This window comes from Silene latifolia, chromosome Y (assembly GCF_048544455.1).
Source record: "Silene latifolia isolate original U9 population chromosome Y, ASM4854445v1, whole genome shotgun sequence".
NCBI lineage: Eukaryota > Viridiplantae > Streptophyta > Magnoliopsida > Caryophyllales > Caryophyllaceae > Silene > Silene latifolia.
The window spans coordinates 7438621-7464230 of NC_133538.1; the positions used below are offsets into that span (position 1 = coordinate 7438621).

The 25610-nt window shown below is 38.8% G+C and overlaps 2 protein-coding genes across 5 annotated transcripts; both read right to left on the bottom strand.

Moving 5' to 3' along the window:
• Positions 1 to 4880: 4880 nt before the first annotated feature.
• LOC141629312 (heterogeneous nuclear ribonucleoprotein 1-like) lies at positions 4881 to 8934 on the bottom strand. 4 transcript variants are annotated; one of them, XR_012537264.1, is made up of 6 exons: positions 8693 to 8888; positions 8502 to 8580; positions 7997 to 8256; positions 6282 to 7461; positions 5268 to 5435; positions 4881 to 5184 (listed from the first exon to the last, which is right to left on the bottom strand). XR_012537264.1 is itself a non-coding variant. In XM_074442333.1 (5 exons), exons 3-5 carry the CDS (start codon positions 8216 to 8218, stop codon positions 5422 to 5424), a joined length of 1416 nt encoding a protein of 471 aa, XP_074298434.1. In that variant the 5' UTR covers positions 8219 to 8256; positions 8502 to 8580; positions 8693 to 8898; the 3' UTR covers positions 4881 to 5421. The 4 variants fall into 4 exon arrangements, 2 of the variants coding, with proteins under 2 accessions (XP_074298434.1, XP_074298435.1); XR_012537265.1 differs by lacking the exon at positions 8502 to 8580 and having other exon boundaries at positions 8693 to 8819; XM_074442333.1 differs by having other exon boundaries at positions 4881 to 5435; positions 8693 to 8898.
• A 2616-nt stretch (positions 8935 to 11550) lies between these two features.
• LOC141627538 (uncharacterized) lies at positions 11551 to 15742 on the bottom strand. The gene is made up of 3 exons (XM_074440780.1): positions 15713 to 15742; positions 14960 to 15665; positions 11551 to 14885 (listed from the first exon to the last, which is right to left on the bottom strand). The coding sequence occupies exons 1-3, from the start codon at positions 15740 to 15742 to the stop codon at positions 11551 to 11553; spliced, it is 4071 nt and encodes a 1356-aa protein (XP_074296881.1).
• Between the last annotated feature and the right edge of the window lie 9868 nt (positions 15743 to 25610).

Genomic DNA, 25610 nt, shown 5'->3' on the forward strand with positions numbered 1-25610 from the left:
CTTAGACTTTCCGCCACTTTCGTGCTGTTCTGGCGATTGGGGTACTCGGTCTCCATTAGTAGTCGAGTCTTGGGTGCGTGCTGTGCTGGGGCACGTCGAATCGGGATGTACACCCGAGAATCTGCAGATTTAGACTAGGACCGTATCATTATCGTAGTCCTACTCGGGGAAATTGTGGTCTAAGAGTAGTAAATGTTTGCATTCTGGATGGTCACATTGGTCATATCTACTTGAATTACGTACTCATGGTTAAGTGGTCTTCATATTACTCCATGTACATTCCTTCTCTATTATTTAGCATTGTTTATGTCTTACATACTAGCCTATCTCATTCCTTTTCTTATACTTGTATTCTTAAATATGTAAGATCATATGTTTAGCTATAATTCCATTTATTCATATCTTATCTTAATCTGATTATCTGTTTATGTGCTTTGTTATGTTCGTCTTGACATTTTGTGGCTGGGAGAACCTTGAATTACTCCCCACTTACTGTGGCTTTCATGTTTACATGAATGACAGGTTTGTGAAGATGCATTTGTGGGGTTTAGACGTATGAGCTAGCGAGCACCTTGGACTAGTAGTCGTTTTATTAGGATTGCTTAGACTCACCTAGTGTTGTATTGTCATTCGAGGGATATATTTTCCTTCATCTTTGACTATCACGTTTGTATAAATTTAACTTTATTTCCGCATTCTTTATTTGGGTTTTAGATTTTAATGAACCCGCGCTTTAAACTTTAAAAGTTTCAAAAATTTCCTAGTTTCCGCTCCAATTTATAAGTTATATTTTCCGCGTTATAGCGGGGGTTCACAGCCCCATCTTTAAATTTCGCACAAGACTCCCCAAAAACTCCGAGACCACCCTGCATCTTACAATTAGATCAGAGTAAAACCATCTCACACAAAACTTACTAAAAAAAATAGAAGGATAAAAGATGGTTAATTTCCTTTCCTTTCTAAGGGAGTTGTTTAGGAATATGGGAAAGCAACTAGACACAAGTAGGTAAAAAAGGCGCTAAAAAAAGTGGGCCGGCAATTGAATTGCTTGTTGCATGGAGTATTATATTGGGCCCACCAGTGGACATTCAGTTGGATAAGATATACTGTAGTACCTCCTTTGAATTTCAATTAAGGCGCCAAAAACACTAACAGATTAACGGTCATATATGCCTCTTAATCGGGGTCCCGTGTCGAACACCCGTGTCGGACACGACACTCGTCGGACACACGTCAAAACGTGTCGGACACTTGTAAAGCCGTGTCTAACTTTCATCTTTTATTTGGGCACGTATCCATGGTATTTTGAGCCGTGTCCATGGTATTTGGACACACCTTCAAACATAATCAAGATGAATTTAAGGTAAATGGCGTGAATTGTTATATGGTTGAATTTGGTGGAGAAATAAGTTGAATTAGCGGTAAATGATGTTCTTTAGACTAGTAATGAGATGCCGAAATAGATTGATTATAAGTTGGTTTTTGGTTTTAGAAATGAAAATGAGTTATAATTAACGTCAAGTTTTACCTTCACTTATTTAAATTTAATATTCAAATACATTTTCAAAAATAAAATCGCACATAAATAACTATAAAATATATATTTTATTAAATTTAAATGTCGTGTCCCGTGTCCTAAATTTCATGAGATGTCGTGTCGCGTGTCCGTTTCCGTGTCGTGTCAGTGTCCGTGTCCGTGTCCGTTTTGGTGCTACCTAGTTCATACGTCCCCTCTCTCAACTACCTTTTGAAAGGACCCTACCCTACCTTATTGTTAACTATCAATTCTTTAGTTAAATTAAGAGAAAATTGTAACTTACCACCTCCTATTTACCGTATTTTACAAACTAACACCTTGTATTTCGTTTATTACAAATTACCACCTACATTACACTATATATATCCGAACTCCCACCGCATTTCATTTCCGATCATAATTTAACTTAATTCCCGACTCATTAAGTGAATAAATTATGGAGTGACCAAAACACCCTTGGCGTAATTCCTTCAAAACAGTCACTACTATCTAATTAGAATACAAACAAAATCAAACTTCTTGAACCCAGAAGTAAATCAAAGTAAGATTATGTTTAATGAATCAACATCCAACAATTAAAATTAGGCAGACCTTCATGGCTTCATATGTAAAGAAAACCAACAATCATTCATCTCATCTATCTTACACAATCTCAACGAGAAATTCGTATGTAGTTTACTTTGAATTACTAAAAATTTTCCAAATTATACCCCTCACCATCCAATTTATCACCACAAGCCGACCTCCAACTTCTCGCCACGATCACCCCGAATTCACAAAATCTTCTCCCCCACACACGAAAACCCTAGATCTAGGATTTTCGTGGGTGATAGAGACGCTTTCATAGATTTGGGATGGTATTTAAAAGGAATCAATTTGTTTTTGATGTGGTGGTGGAGTATCGACTGAAAAGAGAGCTCATGTTGGAGGCGGTTGATAGTGGGAAAGGGATTGGTGTGGTGGGTTTGAGTATGTTGTTGGAGGTGTGATTGGAATGGTGAAGAGTGAAGATGGCGGGTCTAGTGCAGGATGGGTTTAGGGCTAATTAGGAGGATAGGTGACAGATGAAGAAGATGAGTTTGTGAGGTCGATATTTGTGAAGGGGTTGACAACGCAGAGGGTGGTAGTGAGGCGGTGGTTAGGTGGCGGTGGTAAGAAACGAATCAGTTCGGGGAGGATCATTTTTTTTTTTTTTGGGTGACTGAAATTTGTTGATGATGATGAATTATTGGGGTGTGCAGTGTTGAGATGATGAATGATCTTTATCTTTTAGTTTTAGTGTTAGTATGTGTTTTGAGTGAATTAAAGTAAGGGTATTTTTGTCAATCTATAATTTGTTAATTTAACGAGTCGAGACTTGAGTAAATGATGTGCGGTATTGAAATACGGTGGTAGATGGGATATATAGGGTGTAATGTAGGTGGTATGTTGTAATAAACGAAATACAAGGTGGTAGTTTGTAAAATACGGTAAATAGGAGGTGGTAAGTTACAATTTTCTCTTAAATTAAATCTATGATCTTAAACACCATGTTTGGAGCATTAATTTCCCCCACCACTAACTCGCTTTTTTTTTTTTTTTTATGAAAAGCCAAACTCGCTTCTAATTAAAGCTTTTACTTTTCGTAAAAGTTTTTTTTTTCGAGTAAGGTTCAGTCGTCCCTTTTAAAATGACTTGAAATTTTAGGATGTCCGACAACGAAAATAATAAAGTCTAATGACAATATTTTCCTCTTTTCAAGCATGGGGATCCTATACAATGCAAGCAAAAATTCAAGGGGCGGGCGATTGCTTTTTCATTTTATCGTACCATAAAATTCTTTCAGACAATCACTGTCATCACAATGTGCTAGAGGCGTTTCAGGCCTAAGAAGAGGGAAAACTAGATGAGAAGTGTACATTTAAAAAGAGCTATCGTGAAAAATTCTGGCATTGGGTTTTAACAAGTTGAGTGTGACGATTTGTGTGTGAGCTCTACCAAAGCAAACGTCAACAACATGTGAGCTAGCAAATACCAACAAAGAACGAATGAACAATGACTAGTGAGTGACAGCTGACGACTGAGAGTGATTTTATTACTAACGTGACTATTCATATAGTTTTATAGGACAAAACCGTGTTACCCTAAGATCACGCATATAATACGGAGTAATAAGATTACCAAAAAAAAAAAAGATGAAGTGAACGGTTTTTTTTCCACAAGAAAGGACCACAGAAACGTGATCCAGTAATGAGGAAATCCTGTATGTGGATATGGTGGTGGGAGATAAGGGGTGACACACACATACAGACAGACCACACAGACGAAATATATTTAGGTTTCAAAGGCTGACCCTTTTAAAGCACAAACAACCATGATGATTTCATGGCCCCCATACCCTTCATTTTCAGGAATCCTATGGTCTCTTTTACTCCTCTTTCTGTCACTTTACTACCCCTTTCTCCCCTTAATTTAGGTTGGTGGAGCACATCCCTGCATTTTTAGGATCACCTTCCTATCCTTTTTAAGCACATGATGCATACTAAGTTTTAGGAAAATCCTCTCAAATTTTCCTATAGAAAAATAACTTTTGGAACTTTGACCCGTGTCATAAAACGACCGACAAGGTTCAATATCTCGTGCTTGAGAATGTGGATGTTGGAGTCCTCTTCGAAACCAAATATTGAAAATTCTAATACGATCAGAGAGATCTAGGAACTGGAACGGGTTTTAAAGAGACGTATCAAAATGGTAGATATGAAGATCTCAAAGCCTCCTAAAACATCAAACTCTCTTATAAAACGATTTTACTCTAAGCTATTAGTAACTTGTACCATAAGTTACTTATGGTAGTCACTAAAAATGCTTCTAGGAATATTTAGACCAAAACAACATGTGATTCCTCACATACATATTCGTGGTACATCGAGACAGGAGAAGGGGAAAAAAGGGTAAGCCCTATAATGGTCGTTTATTTCAATGTAGAAATTTGCAATACCTATATGGTAGCATCTCACATGATTTTGTACTCCGTATTTCACTTAAACTGGCAAAGTTTTTTTAGTTGAAAGTAGGAGCTAGGTAAGCAAGTTCCTCTATGACGAAAGAATTAAAACATCAGGGCTGGGGGTGGGAGCCGGGGGAGTTTCACTACGTATCCTCCTAGAGTTGCATGTGGTGCAACTGGTGCTCTAAAGAAAGCAACCAAGTTGTATATAAAGGTGTCCAGAATATCAAATGCAAAGGAAGGCACATACTACCTAGTGGCTACACAAAATAAGAAATCGATCCAAACATTTATTCCATATTAATGACGTACAAATATTGAAGTGTTTCGTTCACATACATATTCGGACACAAAAAATATATTATAATTCAGTAATATTATCTAAGCTTATTCAACGGGAATCCAAGATGCTATTGTTTCAAACCGATAATTCAAAACAAAAACCTCACTGCATACAATCTGAGGACGAAAGAAATCCTCAAATATATAAGAAAATACACGTAATGGCACAATCCGGCTAGCTAGTCCTTACAACATGTTAAAGGGGATAAAAAGGGAAGAAAAAAACAACGGTCCATATGTGATATACTATTGCTCGCCTCTTCACTAAAGGTGCATCGATAAACTATCTTGAACGAACTTCTTGAGTACATCCCGTGATCTGATATTAAAGCTCAACCTAAAGCCAAACAACTAACTTGGAAACCGGAATTTTAAAAACAAAAGGAAAAAAGAAATTCGAACCTCGATCCTTGTCACAAGATCATCTTGAACAGCCCTCACTGAGTCTTCCTTATGAACAGAGAGATACTTGCAAGTGGTAGGAATTCGTGGTATCACAAATTTTGCTGAACTTTTAGATTCTAACAATTAGCATTTGTTGTTCAAATCACGGGTCCTATGTGGCAATTCCTGTAAATTACAGTCACGGAAACATATTAGCTGACAATATGTAACACAGGCAGCTTGAACAAATGTAAAGTGTCGGCTGGTATGTCCTGTTGTCATGCGAACACTAGGGAAAAATTCGGACCAACTATCATTTTCATCTTTTTAATCCAGGACAGAGGAAAAACAGGATCACAATTCACAATAAGTTGTCTTTAAAGCAATCATCGTAGCTAAGTACTTTAGAATTCATGTAAAACCTCAAAAAAAAAATCAGAAAGAACTGTCATGAAGCCATTGAAACTAGGCGGTATAGGTTTCGTAAAGGTTGGATACAATTTGTAGAAGCAAAATGGACTAATATGAGAACTTCGTAGAACAAAACAAATAATGTACAGTTATCTTAATTGGTTTCCAAATGGTATGTGTTGATTTTAAACAAACAAAAAATTAACATAACATTATCCAAGCAAGAAGGCTTCACTTAAGAAAAAAAAGCAGTCAGCTTTAATCCTAGAATCTTTGGATGCTGACGTAGTGCATAACCAACTCAAACCAATCACCACGAAATGGCAATAGGGCTATATGGATAAATGGAGGGAGTATATTCTAATTATAGTGTTAAATGGAGTCAAACTTTGTAATTACAACAGACAATAAATATGCAGCAAAGTTTTACATGGGAATTTTAGTTACATTCAACTCTTTCGTAAATTAAGCACATAACTATCAATTGGCGAATAGAAATTTTTAGATTGGCAACGAGAAACAGTAAGTGTCTTGAATATTGACGGAGAGAGCTGGATGAATGAAATACAAATCAAATATATAATGAAAATGTTAGATGAATAAGGACATCAAAGGAAATACCTCTATTAGATTGTGTATTCCTCACATTATAGCTTCCAATAAAACCTTCAGTGGAATTAGATGCAACATTTGCAGTAGTATTACCCATACCAAAACCAAATGATGCAGAGATATCTAATTCAGGAGAACCAGAACGCCACGTACTGTCTTCATATGATGGCCCACTATGATACAGGTCTGCATAAGACGTATCAAAACCACCTGTTGATATAGAAAAAGAAGGTGGTAGAGTTGGCTCTGTCACATGAGATCTTCCATAATTCCCACTTCTCAAGCCATAAGTGACATCGCCAAAGCCGTGCCCAAGATTCCTACTATTAAACCCAGACCCTCTACTTCCAGTTTGTTGAGGAATAGGTGTTGAAGCCCAGTTTGATTCACTATTTCCAAATGGAACTCCAATGTTTCCAGCACTAGAACCAAACAAACCAGAAGGGCTGGTGGGGTTTGTGGAATTACTAAATGACCCGTTTCGCCAAAGATTACGGGTTGTCGAGCTTCCCAAAGAATCGCCTCTTCCACTACCCCCATTATAACCAATCGGGCTGATATACCTGTTCGAGTTGCCGTCATAATAAGGTCCCAAAACCCGGGCATAGTTCTGACTGTTACTAAGATTTGAATTTGCACTATAACCAGCATTAATCATTGGCTCCATACCCATTCCAAACCCAGGATTTCCAAATGGGGGAGGTCCACTTCGACCGGTAACAAGAGGATTCAGTCTACCATATCCTCCTATAGTGCTAAGATTGTAGCCTTGAGCATAACTGTTGATAAAGTTACTACCCCTACTCATGCCATAATTATATCCTAGGAGGGGGCTGCGACTAGGACCTGGTGATAACTCTTTTGGGACAGCCCTCTTGACTTCAACCATTTTTCCATTGAGTTCATGGAAAGTTTTGTGCAATACCCTATCGACAGCATCCTCCGAATCATAAGTAATAAAGCCAAATCCTCTGGGCCTTTGGGTGTTGTGATCATACATCACCACAACATCGGTAATGTTGCCAAAGTTATCAAAGTAGTTTTTGAAGTCATTCTCTGTGACTGTTGACGCCAATCCTCCCACAAATATTTTTTTGGTTCGTCCAAGCCCAGGAGATCCTTGGACGCTATTGCTGGTGCGACTTAATATCTGCTGATCATCCCTTGGGACAGCTTTCTTTGCTTCAACCTAAGCACAACACAGCCAAAAAGACCAGTCAAAAACATTATATTTTTGGATAGCAGAATTGAACCTAAATAAAGTGTTTAAGCGATCAATGCATGATCAGAATATGTATGTGAACGAAAAAATGTGGCAAATGAGTTTCAGTCCACAACAGAATCGAAGAAGAACAAGGAGCACCAAACAACAACTTCATCCCAATGCCTCAAGGGCTCCTGGAAATAACGGGGTAAGGAGAGGTCTCATGTACGCAACCTTACCACTTTGTTAAAAGACAAATGCTGAAAATTGCATCGAGAATGACATCAAATCCAATTTAGTAAACAATTTACTCTATTTGATCATAATCCATGACCAACGATAGCGAGTCTTTAGCTCCATTAGAAATAGAATTCGGATGATCAATGAGCAAAAGATACAAAATGTAACATTGGCAATTCTCAAAGGAGCTAAGGCAAGTGAGAGGCCACTACTAATGTCAGACCTTAATTACACTAAAAAATGTAAGTAAATTTCAAAAATCAAAACACAAAGTACTCACACTTCGGCCATCGATCATATGCTTCTCCATAACAACTCGCTCAGCAACAACAGGATCAGCAAACACAATGAAACCAAAGCCACGAGCACGACCCGTGATACGATCCCTCATGATCACAGCCTCCACAATTTCACCATACTGACCAAAATACTCCTTGAGCCTATCTTCATCCGTGTCCCATGAGATCCCACCAATAAAAAGCTTACCAAGATCTGATTGCATTTTTTTTTTCTTTTTTTTTTTTTTTTGCTATTTTAATTCTGCATTTCAAATTAAAATCACTTCATAAGTTTCACCCAATCCCATCTACAACACTAACAAGCTACAAATTCAGTAATCACAAGTTTTCATTAACATCAAATTCCAGTAAAACAAACATCAAAAAGATGAGATTTTAACAAATTTTCTAGATCAAAATCATCAAATAACAACTGCCCACCTGATAAACAACACAATTCAACAGCAAAATCTCAAGTTTTATACAAAATGAACAGAATTAACATACAATTCCGATCAATCACTACGTGGGTTATAGGCAATTCAATCCAGGGACATCGGATAAAGCATAAACCAATCTAGGATTCCTGGATTCAATCAAAAACAAAACAAAACAAAAATCAATCAAAAAAACATAGAATTGATTGATGAAAAGGAAGAAGAAGATGGAAAAGAGAAGAATAGAAAGGAAAAACAAACCGATATGAAGAAACCCAGATGCGAAAACTAAGATCTAAGAAGAAGATTGATAAGGAGAGAGGATGAGGTCATCCTCTACAAGGCTGTTTCCCCCTCTGTCTTTCTCTCCTTTCTTTTTCTACTATTTCTTTGGTTATTCCACCTCTTCTTTTTCAAACTTATTATATTCTTCACATTATTTATTTAGTTTAAAATTAGAAGAAATCAATTTTCAACCCGACACACAATTAAGGGTGATGGTTAGGTCCATGCGTTTGTGATACTACGGAAATAATAAGGGACGGTGAATGGTGATAACTCATGTTTACATGGTTTGTAGTGAAGTAAGTTGGTGTTTTGGGACATGTTTCAAAACATGGCTTAACCTAGTCTAAGGACTACAATTTTCAACTCGACACATAATTAAGGGTGAAACTTAGGTCGCGTTCGTTCGTTTGTGATATAACAGGCACAATCTAGGGAGGTGAACAGTGATAGGTCGTGTTGGCATGGTTTATAGTGTGAAACAGTTGGTCTTCCGTGATCTGTTCCAAAACTTGGTTGAACTTGGTCGAAGGAATCAATTTCAACTCGACACATAATTAAGGGTGAAACTTAAGTCGCATTCGTTCATGACATTACGGTCACAATCTAGGACGGTGAATGGTGATGGCTCGTGTTGGCATGGTTTATAGTGAAACACTTGGTATTCCGTGACAGGTTTTAAAACTTGGTCGAACCTGGTCTAAGGACTACAAATTTCAACTCGACACATAATTAAAGGTGAAACTTAGATCGGGTGCGTTAGTGGTATTACGGACACAATCTAGGACGGCAAATGGCGATAGCTCGTGTTGGCGTGGTTCATAGTGAAACGGTCGGTGTTCCGTAACATGTTTCAAAACTTGGTCTCAGGATTACACATTTATGTTTTTATTATTATTAGAACATTTTGAGTCCCAATATATATATAAAGAGAATAAATAAATCTATAGAAAATAACAAGATCAAATACTCTGTTTGTTCCAATTATTGTTTGCCATTTTTTATTGTGTGAGAGAAATAATTTAATTAAAAATAGATAGATAATGGTGACGGAAGAAGTATATGTATTATACTTAAATGATCAATATATATTATTGCATCTAAAAGATGTATGATGATGAAAGCATGTTATACGACTCTTTTAAATTGATTCGTGCATGCTACAACTCAAAGATAAGTTTAACGTCCACAATGCTCGACGATGTACTCCTTAAAAAAGTCTTTGTCTCGAGTTTAACCTCACAAAAAAAATAGTTAAAGTAAATCCTCAACCTTAATCAAACCTTGAAGCATTCTTAATTTATACTTCGTAATTGACATGGGTGCATGTTAGAAAAACTAATTCGTATTTATCTATTTTAAACATTCATAAAAATTCCAAGTTTCATGATTGTCACATTTATATACACTAGTTGTTGCTCCGCGCGCGTTGCGCGCGGAACCCCAATATGTAGAACGATCTAGTGTAATTGGAAGACGGATTTCTTTGGTTTGCCCCTGTTCTAATATTCTCAGTTCATCACATTATGAATTCACTCGTCTGATGCGTGTTTTATATAAGATTAGATTGTATAATTACACTCGGAAATGGTCGTAAATGAGTAGTTTATTTGAGTCCGAATAAAACTTTTCTTTCATCCTTTGTTTACCAATTCTCAATATGTTAGAATACAAAATCTGGCATTAAAAGTGTTGGCCAGTAGTTTAGGTAGTTTATGTATTAGACTATTAGTCGAGGTAGCAACAAGCAAGTACTAACTAATAGCCATAGCCGCGATCATAGTTTTTTTTACTATTATGTGACAGACAAATGCTAAACATTTGTGCACGGAGTACGAGAGAGTAGACTAAACTACATTTCTTGTCCCTTAGGAGATGGGCGCGCGGTACCCCAAGATATTTTCATCGGCTTGTGTATGTCTTTGCCTTGGTGCTGTTTGAAGTTATCCCGCAAGTTAATGCAATGAACATTCTCACTCTTAATTATCTACTGAAATGCATCTATTAAATAGTGAGCCATATGTAGACTGCAAAAAATCCAAATCCAGATATATTTTTCATAGTTTAGAGGCCATTGCCATTTTTGCTACTGTTTTTAAAAATACCCAACGAACAGCGATGCCTTTCTAAAAAACGGTAAACATGCCAGGATTTAGCTATACACCTGCTACTTCTTACCAGCTCTACAACTTCAATTATCCTATAGAGCAAGTGACCAAAGGCATTACTGCGTAGACTACCAAGCTAAACATCCCATTTCATCCACCCTAGTTGCTACTAATTTACATAATAAAAACTCCAAGGAAGCACAAAAATACCTTTTTTTTTCACCTGAAAAGACTTCTGAATTACGTCACATTGTCCGTTCAATGTTCACAATAAAACATGCATAGAGCACATGATAATCGTTGTTAACTTAGTTAATCATGACAAAATACACACATTTATTTCACATAGAGCACGTGGGATTATCTTCACGTTTATTAAAGAAGGATGGTCCGTTGTTCATAGTGTTGGACACCACGCGCTACACAAAACTTGACGGCTGCAGTAATGGTTCTATACTTCGCCATAGCTCCCACACACCTGAAACAATAGAAAGTGGAGAGTCAGTTCTATTCGCTCGTATTTTGTTCCTACACAATTGACTGCCTAGTCCAAACAATGTACCTCAATTTACGTCCATTATCTTTCCTCATTTTAATTTGTGTATGTTGTATACATACTTAAGCGCTAGCAACCTTGTTTTCAAGTATACTTTAAAAAGGTTGCGAATATAGGTCATCGGCCCTAATTGGACAGATTTACAAAAGGCAAAATGTATTTCTAACCTTTCACCACGACCTGATCCCCGCCCTTCTCAACATTTCAAAAGAGACGATATTCTTCACAGACGATGTGTCAGCGTCGTCACCTATGTGTATGTCCTGTAATACTTTGAGCTGTTGTGCCGACCTAGCACGTGAAAGAGCCACATATAATTGTCCATGCGAGAAACACGGTTTAGGTAAATAAACACCAACTCTTTCCAACGTCTGCCCCTGAGCTTTGTTTATCGTCATAGCAAAGCTTAACTTTATAGGAAACTGCCTTCTCTCAAAATTAATAGGATATTTCGACCCTTTTGATGGTTTCAATGTTATTCTTGGAAGGAATACACGTTCCCCTGTGTAATACCCGGTCGATATCTCACATTCAACCATGTTTGGGAAAAATTTCTTGCAAATTAACCGCGTTCCATTACATAGCCCCGCTGCAGGATCGAGACTTCTCAGTAAAATTACTGGAGAGTTTTCTTTGATTACCAGTTCATGTGGGGTCATTCCAGGAGGACAGAGTGTATTCAAGAACTCAGACGGGTATACGTTACAGCTGTCGTCAATGACCCTATCAAAACTCTTGTATATGTATTCTTGGCCCGGGAATTTCTCTATAAGCAATTTGTTTATTAAATCCACATCATTGTTCCTCGGTGTTAAAATGGCCCTATCAGTGAAAATGTCTGGACTAAATGAAGTATGCTTCACTTCAGGGAATACTGAATCAACCAGAAGCTCTACTGGGCATGTAGTTCCATTAGGGTGTAATATTAGTTGAGGAGGTAAATTCACATTGGAAGATTCCACTGACTGTAACAGCCCATCTCCAAGTCTGAGCAGGAAATCAGAGAACTCAGGATCCGCCCTTGCCCTTATGTTCTCAGTAAGACTAAACTTTGTAAGGCTAGGCCAGATTTTTGAACTGACAATGCTAGTCTCAACCGCCTCCTGTTGTGTACGGCGTGGTAGGACAGGGAGAACTTGACGGAAATCTCCGCCAAATACAACAATTTTACCGCCGAAGAGGTTTGAGTTGCTGCATACATCTTGTAGTAGCAAGTTAACGGCCTCAATGTTCTCTTTCTTTGCCATAGAAGCCTCGTCCCAAATTATAAGAGATGCTTCTCTCAACAAACAAGCAAGACTACCTTGCTTAGGAACAGCACATGCAAGAGATTCATCAGTGTCGAGCGGTAACTTGAACCTTGAATGTGTAGTCCTGCCCGTTGGCAAATTCGACGCTGCGATTCCTGACGTAGCAGTAGGCAAACATATTTTGCCCATCGCTCGAACTTTTGCATAGAGAGCACCATATAGGAAAGTCTTGCCTGTTCCACCTGGTCCATCGATGAAAAAAGCCCCAGGTATGCTATTTTTCACATGATACATTATTGTTTTATATGCATTTTTTTGGCCCGCATTTAGTTTCTTTCTAGAAGCGAGCTGTTCATGAGGAACAGGAGCATTAAGAGCATCCTCTATATCCCTAGTACTATGCAGCCCCGGCTCTTCTGCAATCTGTAGATGTTGTAGGTTAAAATCTGCAAAAGTTCTGCCCATCCCCTCTAAGAATTGTTCAATCTGTCCAGCAGTCAACTGTAAGACTCTATGTTCGTCATTCCCAATTTGTTTTCTGAAATCCTCTGAAAGAGCTTCGTAGTACCTTTCCCAAAAATCTTTAGGATTATTTGGGCAGCTAAAAATGAGTATCGTTGCAAACAACCGGCGCAAAGCATGCGGCATTTCTACCTGCACGGCCTCGTCCATACAGTGATCAGCTACATTATCCTGCTCCAGTATGCCCCTTTTAAGAGCAGCCTCTTGAAATGATGTATATATAATGCCCTCAAATGTCAACAGGTCTTCAAAGGACGTAGGACCCCTTACATGCGCCAATAACAACCTGAGATAATACCTTTCCCCTTCTCCAGGAGCTGCATGTGCAACTCTACCAATCGCAACCCCACGGTCCCTCGCCTTCCATTCCTTACGCTTCCCATTCCAGACAAAGTGCTCTGGGAATTCGCTATAAAGGTATTTTGGACCTCCTTTTTGTTTAGAGTTTGCCTTGAAAAATTCAGTTAACATAGTTTTTATTCTATGTTCATCCTCAACAATTCCTTGCAAGGTTTCGTGTGGTTCAAAGCTGACCGTTTGTCCATTAGGTGTATATACCGGCAACGGGTGAACAGGTGGGTAAATATCGAACAAATTGAAACCAAAAATCCTCCAAGCCGCTTCTGGAGGAGAAACCCACCTACCAGATTGATACCTTTCAATCTCATCTACATACTGAGTGGTTTCCCCAGCTGCCACATTGAATGAAATACGATCGTGACCCTTGTATACGTACTTATACAGGTATTTGACAATCTTTATAGTGGAACACACCTCAACATTAAGATGGCAGTCAAACATTGCGAGAAGGTAGGGATTGTATGGTATTACGGATCTATTTTCCATCTTAACTTTCCTAACCAAGACAGTCTTTCCAGTGTCCCGCCTTCTATACAGTGGGTAACAATCCGAGCCATTTGTGGTGAAGTCGCTAAACTTCTTTGGATACTCAGACTTGCACACTCTTTTACCCTTCTTTAACTGCATGCATTGGCACTTAGGAAATTCCTTTCCACATGGTCCGTGCATCATATGGCGTAAAACAACACCTCTCAAATGTGGGTTTTCTCGTGAAGGTATCTCTGCAGAGACGTATCTGTCAAAACTCTCCGGGTTTCTTATCTTGTCATCTCCTCTGAGTATAATTAAAAAATGTGCGTGAGGGAGGCCACGCTTCTGAAATTCCACAACATTTATGACGGCAGCAACTTCCCCAAATACCTTTCTCTCCATTATTTCTTTTCTTAACGCTGTCAATTTAGCATGGAATATCCGCGCAACCAAGTCTGGTCTATTATGTGCCTGCTCCCCAGGCGCCAGTTCTGTTTTGATTTCAATCCAGTTAGGATTGCATGTCATTGTCAGGAATATGTCAGGTTTGCCATATTTTTGAACGAGAGCCATTGCGTTTAAGTAACAACGTCTCATGTCACGTGGCCCTCCAAGAAAAGATGGTGGCAGTATCATCCTTCTCCCGACATTTGATGTGCTATTTTCCCCAAGCTCTAGGGTGTCCAAGATCCCTTGGTACAGATCAGCACGAATAGTATCTTGGTTTAATCGTATAAAGTCAAGGCGCGTGTTTTCAATTTTGACGTACATATCCACAATGAATTGCTGGAACAACCTTCCTCCTCGAAGAAGCAAGTTACCAGGTCGAATTTGTAACTTATATGCATAATATTCTCTACATGATATACGTTTGTCAGCTTTGGTGTGTCTCCTAGCAGCATCTGGTAATAGAAATCTGAACGTTAGAACTTAAATGGTACGCAAGACGACAATATTGGGAATTTAATAGACTTACTGGTAACTTCAGCTTCTACTAAACTTTCAGGTTCTTCATTTACAGTTGCTGATAAAGGGAACAAAGAACTGGTTGAAGCATCCATAGTTGGGGTGGAAACCTTCTTCAAACCCTGGTGCCACCCGCTTTCCCCCTTCGGCAGTAGCAGTGGATACTGCAGCGGGTCATAGCATCCGTAAAAATGCTTAATTTGGTGTGTTGTTTCAGCTCTCCCGTAGGCAACGATGTGTGGGCCCTCTTTTTCTTGCAACATTGTACTGTCAAGCCACACTGCGGCCACCTCATCCGACGTTGGAGCATTATACACACGTTGGTCAAGGCTAGTATGAGTGTTTAGCATTATCCTTGTATCTTGTGTGACCTCAATTTCTCGGAGAGATCTAAAGAATCTACCATACGGATTATCATCCATGAGGCTCATAAGCAAAGTAATTATCTCCTCTTGTAGGTGCGGGAACAACCCTAAACGATTGTTCTTCTCATGTTGTGCATCGTAGAAGTACAACTGCAAATACTTAGGTATGTTGTTCATAGGTATAAGATCGGGAAGGTTATGGTATACTTGACCATGAGCTTTAAAAACATATATCTCTTTCTGCTTCTTTGCATCAAAACTCCCACCCAGAGATGTGAACGCAAAAAGGTTATTGTATAGGCGTGAATATGTCTGGAAATGCACGGCCTGTGCATTTCTTGCAGTAAAAAGCTGCACAAGTTCATCTGGATATTCATTAGATGCAAGTTGAACTTCACCATCACAGCAACACAGTCCTTTAGTTTCATACTCAAATTTCTTGGCACCGCATTTCCGACATAAAGTGGGCTGCTTCAATTGGCGTGCTTCTGTTGGCACAGGTTTACCGCCCAATGCATCTGGTGTAACACCCCCAAACTCCAAGTGCCTTACCAGGACCACTCAGGTATAAGGATGCTACCATCTCGGTTACCCGAGGCATGATAATCATAAGACGATGAAGAAACATACTTTATTAAATAAGTTTTAGCGATTACATAACAAAACCAACTGTAAGCAAAATACAACTGTTCTCCAACTACAAACCAACTGAAAGGAACTGTCCTAACAAACACAACGGAAGACTAAAGACTCTGATATGTGATGACTCCATCCCCAGCTAGATCCCACGCGTATCCAAGATATACCTGCCAAGCAACTGCTCACCACCCCCGAATGGATCACCACAGTTTTTAAAACATTTAAACGGGGTCAGTACTAATCACACAATTAATATACATGTCACAATAAGATAAACAGACAGCTTAACTGTCACACATACACAACCAACCAACTCCAATCATCTCAATCACTCGATCGTCCACTGGACTACCCCGCCATGGGGGGGGACCGCAGCGTACCCACCAAATCCCCGCTCCACATAGTGAGCGATAACCTGTCCATTAATGTGCACATCCCCTTCCGTGGCGGGTTCCACGAAGGGCGAAACTAGGGCGTGAAGTCACTCCCGCAAGTGACCCCACTCACCGAGAACGCATCTCGAGAACCATCAACAAAGAATCACAACCACAAACACAAGACAATCATTATATCAAACAACCAAATACATCACATTACCAATATCCCATTATGGGACTAATACCGAGTAGAAATCCTACCCGAAAGCAACACAATCATCGACGATCTAGCAAATTGTCTCAAAACCTCTCCTTTACAAATCCTTCTCCTATCACATAATCACATAATCACAATCTAACCATAACAAATCATAAAAACCCCCAATCCCAAAATTAGGGTTTAACCAAATCAAAGGAAAGACAATAAAAAGGGTACATAGATCTTACCCTCGACGCAAGGAACTCAACGGTATAAACAACGACAAGAACTCGACCGTCGAACTCCGGAATTGCTAAGAATGCGATTAAGAAGATGAACTTGTTTGCTTTCTCTCTTAAACAGAAATTTAGGTTTTGGAAAAGTGATTTGGAAACAATGACGGAAGTGTTTTATACTTTAATCGCATTATTAACAAAACCCGACAAAACAGCCCCCGTAAACCGGCTACTCGATCGAGTAGCTAAGGTACTCGATCGAGTGCCCCCTTACTCGATCGAGTACCCTAGTTACTCGATCGAGTACCCAACAGTCGAAAAATATTTTATTTCGCAAAACTCCCTTACTCGACAGAGTAAGGCCTACTCGATAGAGTACCCCAAGACTCATAAATACGAAGTATTACAGTCTTCCCTCCTTAAAAAGAATTTCGTCCCCGAAGTTCAACCCATACATGAAAACAAACATACTAACTCGATCAAGACACAACAACGTGACTAAGAACTCAAAACAAAACTCCAATCCAAACATGAACTCGTAACACCAACTCCACTAACTATTCCTACCTCCACAACATGGCTCACGATATCGTATCCACTCGATTAGATCTCTCTCAACACTAACTCCATACACTACCAAAATACTCATAACATCCAACGGAATGTTACATTCTACCACCCTTAAAAGGAACTTCGTCCTCGAAGTTTACTCAGACTCATAACACCATCCTCCAACTGTCAACACTATATAAAATATTCTCACACTTCGAAGCATCACACTACTACAAGCACGGCCATGGCCTTTTATAAGTATCATCCACAAAACAAATCCCTCCTTTACGCTACGCTAACACTCTACTTCCAATTATATTACAACATGCACCACCATGAAACTCTCTTTTATCGCATCCTACTCCTCTTAAGACAAATGTTACGTCCTCGTAACTCACTAATACTAAATCCTAGCTATATCGTGTCATTATCCTCATCACCACCGCATGTCAAAGATAACCACTTATAATCTAAACACTCGCCATGCATATATCCAAGGCTCTCTTACTTAAACATTCCTCATACCTCAACTCATTCGTCACACCATCTAACCTATACCTCAAAATCTTTATCTTAACCCAAAACTTCAACTTTTCCACATTACCGCAACATGACATACCTCTCTATATAAAGCACCTATCTCCCAGAAGCATAACTCACGATCCGCACTCGTTACGTACACGCACACTAGATCCTCAAGTTCTTTCTTTCATTACCGCAAAACTCATACACAACTTGACATGACACTATTTCCCCCAACACCCTACACTCACTGCCTCAACAAAGGATTATGAACCACCTGCATCTTTCAGGTCATTACCACACATGTTTTACGAATCACTTGCCATTACCATGTCTACTAAGCCTTATCTAGAACAAGATCAAAATTACTGTAACAACCTCTCACAACCGTGTCCCATCAATCGAACATCACTATACCATGACAACAACGAAAACGTATACGACTCTATTTCATATCATACTATACCCTCATTCCCAACTTAACCTGGTAAAGAAAACATCAATAAACAAGACAACTGTCTATCTGCAGAAACTGAAACTCGCAGGGAGCAACATCAAACAAAACAACAAATTATGAATAACTGGTATGCACTTTCGAAACTCGAATCATAATCATCCCGCCTACTCCACCACAACCGGTGACGGCATCACAACACCGCCACCAACAGCCACACCGTAGTGCGAAAATACCCGCATCACAACATTATGTACCGTGCCCGGATCACCACCCGAGGCACCACAACCACACCGATAGACATCACAACTGCATACGATTCCCATAAATACTGACTGAGCATAACTTCTCAGACAAGAAAACTTACTCAAATCCACTTTATTAAATCACCACGCAACATATTATATGGATAAACAGATAAGCATCTCATGAACATCATCTCTACCATTTCACGGAATACACATGTGTTATTAATACACATAAAATTATAACTAGCCATGTCAAATTAATCAAGTTATTACCTTTTTGGATATTATTCAATTAAATTACCGTGTCCAACCTATATATTACAGAACATTCATAAAACAACTTTATAATTATCACACCATACCACTTCTTGTGAGGTCAGAACCTCACACAAACATTTACACATATCATAGACCCGTAATCACAACCAACTAGTCAATCCTGATCACGTAAGTTACCACTCAACATAGGTTACCTGTCGCCCGAGCTTAACTCGTATACACCTCATAACATATTCTCCCTTTCGCATATCCATCACCCTCTGCCAAATGTAGCCACACCATTAATACTCAACTACTAACAACTGCCTCATATAACCACATCTTATGCTCTTTCATAACTGTACTTATCAATCTGATCTCTGCAAAATCAACCTCTTTAGAATTGTTACCTTTCTAATATACCATTACCCTTAACCACTAGTCACAAACCATAACACTACCGCTGTCCGGGCATCAAACCTCTTACACTCATCTCTAAACATCACGATTTGTTTCCTATCTTTGGTTGACATCCCAAATAACGAACATCCAATCCATTAACAAAATTACCTCAACATTCTTCCCAATACTATCCTTAATTGTATCATCATCTAACTCTCCACCAAAAATCTCGTATCGTGCAAATACTCCACCAACTTCATACTCCTTTAATTCCTCGAAACTCATGATTAATCATGTTGTCCAAACTTCGTATAACTATTAACTTACTTACCCTTGATAGTATCATACATCTCGACGATTCCTTACTTTATGTCACATAACTCCTTGAACTTTTTCTCAACTTACTTTTATCCTTCTTTTCTCGTTATACTCAAAAATACCATTAATAGCTCAGCTCCTTATTACTTCTATCTAACTCTTTAGTGCTCCGATTATCTTTTCATTGCTCCAAAACTCAAATCCCATTATTTCATATCGATATCATCTCACTCTTTCTTACCATAAATATTATCTTATTATGCCATTAATCACCCTTGCCTCTAGTTTATCCATAAAATCAACGTTCACTGTTCTAACAATTGCATCTCCTTTGTACCTCTCTAGAAATCAGAATTCCTTTTGTACCATTAACTGCCCAAAGAAATCACACAGTAGTTTCATCTCTTAATAAACCAAATCTCCCAAATCCACCTCGCGACATGTCTCCACAAAGTTCACTATATACTACTCTTCTCAACTCCTTTAAAACGCACTTTCACTACATATATCCTTACTCAACTCTATTTCTAACCATCTCCCTCCATAATTCTTTACACATCTCAAGCTGCCACTATCCGCATCCTTACTTTTCAATCTTTTTATTCTCACGTTCATTATACTCACATCATCCCTTACCCATATTCTCTTACTTTTACATTACTCAACACACAATCATATCAGTCATCCCGTCTCGCAAAACGTGCTCTATGCCTCAATAAACTATACCAATCTTCCTTTTCTTTTTCCACCATCTATCATAATCACATATAACTCATGTCCTCCCCACCGAACTCATATTCATCATAAGTGCCACTCTTTACATCATAAGATTGGGTAACTTACGCCAGACCAACACATACGTAAAACAATGCATAAAGAAGTAATACAACACCTTTGGATTAAACGTAATATGCAACGAATGTCAAAAAATAAACATATGACCCGAAACACGCATATGACCTGCACGACCCCACTCAATCGAGTACCGAACCTACTCGATCGAGTTGAGGCTACTCGATCGAGTGCCCAACATGCTCGATCGAGTGCCCCGACTCCAGAACCCAAACAGACCTTCTGATCTCTGACTTACTCGACCGAGTAGCCAGGCTACTCGATCGAGTGACCCCATACTCGATCGAGTGCCCGAGGTACTCGATCGAGTGCCAAAAAACACGATTCTGGTCAAAATAACGACAAATACCCACTCGATCGAATCATGTAGACTCGTGAATACTACCCGCATGTTATCTCACATACCCCCAACGTACTATGCATTCATTATTATTTCAACATTATGATTACAACTATGCATTCAAATCTGCGCGACTCCTCATACAATCAACATAATAATCTACTTCGTGTTATCAAGTGCCACGTTATAAACAACCATCATGCTTTTCATCCAATTTGTTATACAAAACACATATCATTGAACCTCTACTCTTCATGTTACTACTTACCAAAAGCCAAGCATTACCATCTATCATGCTCATATAACATTCAACTTTCAATCATGTATTACCCGCATGTTTTTAATTTTCATAACTTTTCATGATACAAACCACACCCTTACACTACAAATCCTATTTCCATGTTGCTAATACAACAACATTACAAATCCACTTCATCACATAAACACTTCCATAATCAAGAAATTCATATCCTTACGAAATTGCCACTTCATCTTTTCCAATCAATTCATCTAGTTCAATCACATACTTCAGCTAACAAGCGCATATGATACGATAGTAGACAATTATACGAACTTAATATATAGCTTTACGCAAACAAAACTATGAAAACAAATCTTATCACACCCCCTATCCACATGTTATTAGGATTTCCTCATTATAAATCATTCATCCTACACATCATTATTCATCACATATAAACTATTTCCTTTTTCCACCACATCATTCGTCATTCTCACATACTTTTCCAACTATTCCAATCAACATGGTAAACCAAGTATCATCCAACATGCTTTCAACCAACAGCATACAAAATCACCCTTATACATGCCACACATCACCATATTGTTACACAATTCACAAAATAAACACATAGCGATCCCGACTCATATCCCATGGTGACCGGTTCAAAATCGTAGGGCGAGTTCGCGACTTTAGGACGTCTCCCAAGTCTTTGCATTAGCTCCTACAACCTTTACCCCGGGTTCATTTTAATTGACTCCCTAGATTCATTAGATTCATTGGTTACAGGTTTTAGGATCGTCGCTCTGATACCATTTGTAACACCCCCATACTCCAAGTGCCTTACCAGGACCACTCAGGTATAAGGATGCTACCATCTCGGTTACCCGAGGCATGATAATCATAAGACGATGAAGAAACATACTTTATTAAATAAGTTTTAGCGATTACATAACAAAACCAACTGTAAGCAAAATACAACTGTTCTCCAACTACAAACCAACTGAAAGGAACTGTCCTAACAAACACAACGGAAGACTAAAGACTCTGATATGTGATGACTCCATCCCCAGCTAGATCCCACGCGTATCCAAGATATACCGCTTAAAACCGCTCACCACCCCGAATGGATCACCACGCGTTTTAAAACATTTAAACGGGGTCGATACTAATCACACAATTAATATACATGTCACAATAAGATAAACAGAATGACTTAACTGTCACACATACACAACCAACCAACTCCAATCATCTCAATCACCGATCGTCCATCCACTGGACCAGCCCTGCCAGTGGGGGACCGCAGCCGTACCCACCAAATCCCCGCTCCACATAGTGAGCGATAACCCTGTCCATTAATGTGCACATCCCCTTCCGTGGCGGGTTCCACGAAGGGCGAAACTAGGGCGTGAAGTCACTCCCGCAAGTGACCCCACTCAGCCGAGAACGCATCTCGAGAACCATCAACAGCAATCACAACCACAAACACAGTACAATCATTATATCAAACAACCAAATACATCACATTACCAATATCCCATTATGGGACTAATACTGAGTAGGAAATCCTACCTGGAAAGCAACACAATCATCAGACGATCTAGCAGCTGTCTCAAAACCTCTCCTTTACAAATCTTTCTCCTATCACATAATCACATAATCACAATCTAACCATAACAAATCATAAAAACCCCCAATCCCAAAATTAAGGTTTAACCAAATCAAAGGAAAGACAATAAAAAGGGTACATAGATCTTACCCTCGACGCAAGGAACTCAACGGTATAAACAACGACAAGAACCGACCGTCAACTCAGGAATTGCTAAGAATGCGATTAAGAAGATGAACTTGTTTGCTTTCTCTCTTAAACAGAAATTTAGGTTTTGGAAAAGTGATTTGGAAACAATGACGGAAGTGTTTTATACTTTAATCGCATTATTAACAAAACCCGACAAAACAGCCCCCGTAAACCGGCTACTCGATCGAGTAGCTAAGGTACTCGATCGAGTGCCCCCTTACTCGATCGAGTACCCTAGTTACTCGATCGAGTACCCAACAGGTCAGAAACTATTTTATTTCGCAAAACTCCCTTACTCGACAGAGTAAGGCCTACTCGATAGAGTACCCCAAGACTCATAAATACGGAGTATTACATCTGGTATCCCTGCAATACATGTAAGAGGTTCAGTTTCAATGCTACCATGCTATAGATCAATTCATAAACATAATAGCAAGCGTAATAGTAGATATACGTTGTTTCCTAGTGCGTGGTCGCTTGGTAGGAGGGTGGGACTGTTGTACTGGTGTATTATCTCCAATCACCACTTGACGCCTAGACTTGTACGGTCTTTTGGCAGGAGTTTGTGGCGGACTTTCAACCTGGCACGAAGTAACACTCGTAGCAGCTTCTTTGTTACTTCCTTCTCCGCGCCTCGACTTGTACGGCCGTTTGGCAGGAGTTTGTGGCGGACTTTGAACCTGGCGCGAAGTAACACTCGTAGGAGCTGCTTTGTTACTTTCTTCACCGCCCCTAACTATTTGACGTTTAAAAAAAATTAATGTCAGCACTCTGTTTTCTAGAAATTGTATATGTCTCGCACAACGTAGCTTAGCTCCCTTTTCTGCTTATCCCATTGCTTGTATGGCTCGAATTGATTTGTGGAGGTGCGATAATTGGGGTTATTCTGTCGTGGCTTTTCCATGATTTGGAGATCAGAGATTGTCTGTCCAAGCAATGAGGCACATAGTTTTCAGCTTTATTTGGTAATTTCAATCTCTCGTAATTGCATGTATTACGCAAGCATAGCATAACCCACTAACCTGAGCTTTCAGGAGCGTACATTTGTGCGACCCCGGGTTGCGAATGAAATATTCCGTTTTTGCTTTCTTATAGTCAGCTAGGCACCGACTTACACACAACCTCTACTGAACTTTACTGAAATTAGGCAACCTCTGCATAACATAAGGCTGTTAAACCGTGGCACCTGTAAAAAAAAAAGTGTGCGTAAATATATAGAGTTTCCTTCATAGACAACCACCGCCCTTGCCAGCCGACTAATGTATATTTTCAGCCCCTCCTTTGATTTGTTATAGGCTTACCGTTCTTAAAACCATCCTAAGGCTTCTACATAGCCTTCACTGTCAAGCATTTCCTCGGAAACAATTAAATTTCGGAACAATAAAATACCAATGCCAATTCATAATAAGACCATATACTGAGAACTCCAAAATTTCTACGAAGCAATAGTAGGCAAGGGGACTAAACTGCCTAATAACTTTCTCCAAAATAGATTAATCTTCCTCTTATCATAAAAACGGCTGTTAAACCGTGGCACCTGTAAACGAGCTTGCTAGTCGGAAGGCTAAACCATCTAAGAACTATTAGAATGGCCGCTTCAATAAAGTGCAATGGAACTTTGAAGCATCAATAAAAAAACATTTGTGGACCTGTATCCTTATATTCCAAAAAAATCACTTAACTCATCAGCCTAGCTAACTCATGAACAGAGGGCCAAGACACCCAGCATCCATTCAAGATAACCGACTAACTATACCCCAAACAAATCTCAATCACACAAACGTAAAATGCAAGATATATACAAAATAAAAGACGAGAAATCAGGCTTTCACAATAACACTACCTTAAAGCCAGAGTAACATTAAGTTAAGATTGCAGCTCCATAATATTTTATAATTCATTCCAAGCTCTACTTAGTGGTTTTAAATTTCTTTATAATGTATATTATAATTTTTTTTTTTGTGATTTCGTTAAAAAATAAAATAAAAACAATACTCCCAAGTCATGTGCCATTATTAAACGGTCGCACAAGTCTCACAACATAACAAATTAGGTGATTTGTTTTATCTCGGTAAAAAGATGAATTAAGAAACATTTGTATATGATACTAATATTTTAATCATATTTGTAACTTAGTCTTTATTCTTTTTTTTCAATCATTCGTTTACGTTTTTTAAGGCTAATTCAAGCGAGACAGAGGAAGTAATACCAATTTCCTTACTTTAGCTCGTCATTCGTCCTTCTTATGCCTCTATAAATTCAAGTATTTTTCTTTCGGAATACTCTTTTAATTAAACCAATTTAATGCACAGAACTTCTGGCAAACGAGTTGCAGGGGATTTTAAAAAAAACAGTAGATGTTACAAGAGAACCTGAGTATATGCACCAAATCACATTGTAAATAATCTCACAGATTTGGTTACTACACATAGTTTTGTCAGTCACGCTCACACTAACTAATTAGGAGTACTGTATACGAACAGATTGATCCACGTCGAACCTGATTTGCATCTCATACGTTGCTTTGCTTGTAAATTTTGGTATCAAGTACTTGTTTCCCGCACATTGCACAATACACCTGCAAAATTACAATGCACATAAGAACATTTACATTTGTACCTCTCAAATCTCAGGATGTCAATTATTTGGTTTCGGTTTGGATTCTGAATGAATGCAAAATCTAGGAGAGTTCTAATGGGATCACCAATCCAAGTTCCAAACCAATTCAAATCCTGAAATTCACAGCCAGATCCATAATACCCGTTCTTTTTTATAATCCAAACCCAAACTCGATCCAAAATTGACATGTTTGACCTTTAAACATACATTTTATCCAGTGAAACATACAATGTTAAGA

Excerpts from the sequence above, each read along its gene's own strand:
- LOC141629312 (XM_074442334.1), bottom strand. The coding sequence starts at position 8,218 with ATGCAATCAGATCTTGGTAAGCTTTTTATTGGTGGGATCTCATGGGAC. Across the intron at positions 7,462-7,996 it reads ATATGATCGATGGCCGAAGT|GTTGAAGCAAAGAAAGCTGT; the intron begins GTGAGTACTTTG and ends TGTTGTGCTTAG.
- LOC141627538 (XM_074440780.1), bottom strand. The coding sequence starts at position 15,742 with ATGAAACTAAAGGACTGTGTTGCTGTGATG. Across the intron at positions 15,666-15,712 it reads AGGACTGTGTTGCTGTGATG|CTTTTTACTGCAAGAAATGC; the intron begins GTGAAGTTCAAC and ends GAACTTGTGCAG. Across the intron at positions 14,886-14,959 it reads AGTAGAAGCTGAAGTTACCA|ATGCTGCTAGGAGACACACC; the intron begins GTAAGTCTATTA and ends TTCTATTACCAG.